The 4150-nt window shown below is 50.9% G+C and overlaps 1 protein-coding gene across 1 annotated transcript in view; it reads right to left on the bottom strand.

Annotated features, from left to right (window-relative positions):
- CRYBB3 (crystallin beta B3) overlaps nucleotides 1-3709 on the bottom strand; it is a 134827-nt gene extending 131118 nt beyond the window's left edge. The window contains exons 1-4 of the mRNA XM_044685470.1: nucleotides 3635-3709; nucleotides 2883-3001; nucleotides 2411-2543; nucleotides 166-308 (exon numbers count right to left, since the gene is read on the bottom strand). Of these exons, the coding sequence (XP_044541405.1) occupies nucleotides 166-308; nucleotides 2411-2543; nucleotides 2883-3001; nucleotides 3635-3709 (470 nt within the window). The remainder of the gene's footprint in view (nucleotides 1-165; nucleotides 309-2410; nucleotides 2544-2882; nucleotides 3002-3634) is intronic.
- Between the last annotated feature and the right edge of the window lie 441 nt (nucleotides 3710-4150).

Genomic DNA, 4150 nt, shown 5'->3' with positions numbered 1-4150 from the left:
GAAAGAAGGAAAGGAGGGAGGAAAGAAGGAAAGGAGGGAGGAAAGAAGGAAAGGAGGGAGGAAAGGAGGGAGGAAAGGAGGGAAGAAGGAAGGAAATGAAGGAGGAAAGAAGGAAAGGAGGGAGGGAAGGAGGGAGGAAGGAAGGAAAGGAGGTCCTGTCCTTACGTTCCATTGATAACTCTGATGCTGGCCACTCGGTCCTGGAAGCCATGGGCCCAGAGACTGGGCACATCGTCATCCACGATCTCCATCTTGCGGCCGCCATACCCTGGATTCTCAAATAGGTGGATTTTGTGCTCTGGGCTGTCCTGGAAGGAAGCCTTGGAGTAAATATCATGATCAACTCTAATCCCCTCCCATGCCCCAGTGACCTGCCACCAGGACAAAATGGAACCCCTGAGAGGGGCATTCAGAGAGGGACAATGAGGTGGCAGCAGCAGCTCTGCTTAGACTAGGCCACTTAACCCAGAAGAGCCATTGTCCAAAGAATCTGAATGTACCCTTAGGATTACGTAGCTCCTGTCCTCTAAAACCTTCAATGATTCCCCAGTGCCAATCAAAAAATGTTTGATCCTAATTACTGATCTACTTAACAATGACAATAATAATAATAATAATAACAACAACAACCACCACCAATATTTATACAGTGCCTACTACATGCCAGACACTAAGCTAAACATTTTCTAATTATTATTTCATCATTTATCACAACAACTCCGTGCAAGGGTTAAATTAAGGAGTCTGACAAAGTGAGGAGAGCAGTTTAACAGAAACTTTGTTTAATTTAAGAAAGAAGTACAGATAGAAAGATAGAAAAGAGGAAAGAGAGATTATTAATCTTCTACCCTATAAATATACCTAAATTTCCTAAAACTATCTCTGTCTTCTGAGGATAGTTTCTGCTGCCTGGCACCCCAGACCTAATCTAACCTACTCTATCTATAAATGATTCACTAACTACCAAACTCCCTAAATAACAGACAGCCACCACTCACTCACTCCTTCAATCAGTTTTCTATAGTAGCCCAACCGCCAACAGATCCTTGCCTCAGAGACAGACCTCCTGCTCTCTAGAGACCCCAGAGGCAAAAGACCCTCAGCTGTCATCGAGGCTGCTTCCTTTATCTCCTCACTGACTAACTGTCCCCCCTAACTTCCTATCAGAGGACCAACTCCTTCTCCTCAGTCCTGGTCTCTCTGGCTCACTGGCTCCTGTCAGTTCTGATCTACTTAGAAACTCTGCTCTCTTGCCTCTTAAGGAGACAGAGGGAGAGATTAAGAAAATCCCTTTAATACCTGGGAGGTAGATGCTATTATAATCCCCATTTTCCAGATGAGGAAACTGAGGCAAACAGAGGTTAAATGACTTGTCCAGGGTGACACAGCTGGAAAGTGTCTGAGGCCAGATTTCAACTCAGGTCTTCTTGACTCAAAGTCTGGTGCTCTATCCTTGGCACAAAGCAGCCCACATTTTGTCTCTCTATCTTTGCACTGGCCATCCTCGCTATGTGCAATTTCTCCTTCCTTCCTTTTGCTTTGTGACTTCCCTGATCTCCTCCAAAACTCAGCTCAGATCCTACCTTCTCAAGGCTACCACTCACTGCTTGTGCTTGTTCAGTCATTTCAGTCATGTCTGACTCTTTGTGGCCCCATTTGGGGTTTTCTTGGTAGAGACACTGGAGTGGTTTATCATTTCCTTCTCCAGCTCATTTGACAGATGAGGAAACTGAGGCCAACAGGGTGAAGTGACTCGCCCAGGGTTATATAGCTAAGATACTAGAGTGTTTAGCATTTCCTTGAGCTCATTTTATAGGGAAATTGAGACCAACAAGGTTAAGTGACTTGCCCAGGATCACAGGGCTAGCAAGCATTTGAAGCCACATTTGAACTCAGGAAGGTGAAACAAAAATAAATAAATGTTTGTTGAATTGAGCTGAACTGAACCAACTGAAAAATGGAGGAACTCAGAAAATGCCCACCCAGTACTGACAGTCTTCCTAGACTTATACCTAGGGTTTCTGAACTTGAGTCAGGAAGACCTGAATTCAAATCCAGGCTCAGACATTTTATTAGCTGAATGACCCTGGACAAGTCACCTCATCCCCTTTGCCTCAGTTTCTTCACTTGTCAAATGAGCTAGAGAAGGCAAAGGCCAACCAGTCCAGTACCTCTGCCAAGGAAACCCCAAATAGGGTCACGATGAGTCAGACACATCTAAAATAACTCAGCACCAACAAAGGATTTCTCAGCCCTTCATCGAGGCCTACTAAGTGGCTTGGAGAGTGGGAGTGCCCGTCAGAGTTCTGTCACAGCCTCACCCACAACCTTCCCTGTCCCCCTTCCCAGAAACTCCTGAGCAGGGAGGCCCAGGCCCCAGCCCCATGGGGATGGAGGAGACTGTACTCACGATGTGCAGGGGCCTAAGGGAGAGGAGACTGTCGCTGTGATGGCTGTTGGACCAGGCGTCCCACCTGGGGTAATCCCCCTTTTCTAGGACGAACTGCTCTCCCCGGAAGGCGCAGCGCTCAAATGCCAACCATCTGAAGGTAAGAGAGCCCAGTCTGATCTCCGCCGGAGAAGGCAGAGAAGGGCCAGGGCCCTTGGAACACAGAGTATCAGAGCTAGAAGGAACCCCAGCTTCATCCGGGACAATCTCCCCATTTTACAGGTGACAAAACTGAGATCTCAAGGTTGAAAAGTCCGTCGTTATCAGCTGGCGCTGAGCAGGGCTGGACCAGCCTGATCTCAGGCTTCACATGAGAAGCTTGAGCAGCCGGGGGCCTCTTGGTACCTGGGACTCCCTCTCAGCAGCTCAGGCTCCTCGAACCCTGTACTGCAGCCAATCTCCCCCCAGCCCTCTCTGTCCCTGCAGCACTTACGGGCCAGATTCCACCTGGATGGAGCCCACCTTCTCCAGCAGACTCTCAGTGAGGTTGGGGCACTCCGCAGAGAAGTCGCACTTCTTTCCCTGAAAGTTCTCCAGCTCATAGACGGAGACCTGGAGCGAGAAGGGGCCCGTGAGCACCTGAACAGCTCCTCGGCTCTCCCCCACCCTGACCGAGCTCCTGGAGGAGAAGGCGGGGGCCCACTGCCTGCACTGCCCCGAGGAAAGGCCAGGATCTGGCTGACTTGATTAAAATCAAAGAATCTCAGAGCTGGAGAGGGCTTAGAACAGGGGATGTCAGGACTGAGAGAGACCTTAGAACAGGAGATGCCAGAGCTGGGAGGGAGCTTAGAACAGGGAATGTCAGAGCTGGGAGGGAGCTTAGAACAGGGAATGTCAGAGCTGGGAGGGAGCTTAGAACAGGGAATGTCTGAGTTGGGAGGGAGCTTAGAACAGGGAATGTCAGAGCTGGGAAGGGGCTCAGAACAGGGAATGTCTGAGTTGGGAGGGAGCTTAGAACAGGGAATGTCTGAGTTGGGAGGGAGCTTAGAACATGGAATGGCTGAGTTGGGATGGGGCTCAGAACAGGCTACATGTCTGTAACCCAGAGGATGTCTCCCCGCCCCAGAGGTGCAGGCACTAAATTCAGTCTTCTGTCCCTTTTCCTTGCCCAGGAGAGGAAGCCTGGAGCCTCACGGCCAATCTAGGCCCAAGGATGCCCATCCCACCACGAGCCCCCCGCTGTACCTTGAAGCTCCCTCCCAAGCCTCCATGGCTTTTCCCAGCAGCCGCCTGCTCGGGGACGCTTTGCTGCTCCATCATCTTATCGAAAAGATGTCCAGATGCTAGAAAACAAAAGCTGCAAACTGAGGGTCGTGGCCCGGCCTTTCCAATTTGGGAAAAGCCCCTCCAAATGGCATCCTGGGTGAGATTTTCAGGCTCCCACTTAGAAACTGAACCCATGCCCGCCTCCCTGTGCCCAGTCATGCCCAAAGCCAGTGAGTTTTAAGTGTGGGGGCCCCCCGAGATGCTTTGGCCCCCACATTCTCCGACACAGACGCACACGTGGCCGGCACATCCGGGCACTCTCGCACACAGCGATAGGCAGCCGGAGGCCTGGGTCCCCCGTGATGGTCAGAACCCAAGAGAAAACTGGACTTGCTCCGCAGCGGGCAGCGAGAGCCAATCTCCCCATTCATCGGCCTTTGGGACTGGCCCAGCTCCCCGCTGGCATTCAGGGCCACAGAATGGAATGTCCCACTT

This window comes from Gracilinanus agilis, chromosome 1 (genome assembly GCF_016433145.1).
Source record: "Gracilinanus agilis isolate LMUSP501 chromosome 1, AgileGrace, whole genome shotgun sequence".
NCBI lineage: Eukaryota > Metazoa > Chordata > Mammalia > Didelphimorphia > Didelphidae > Gracilinanus > Gracilinanus agilis.
Note: the sequence above shows the minus strand (reverse complement) of the source record. Positions and strands in the feature narration are given on the sequence as shown.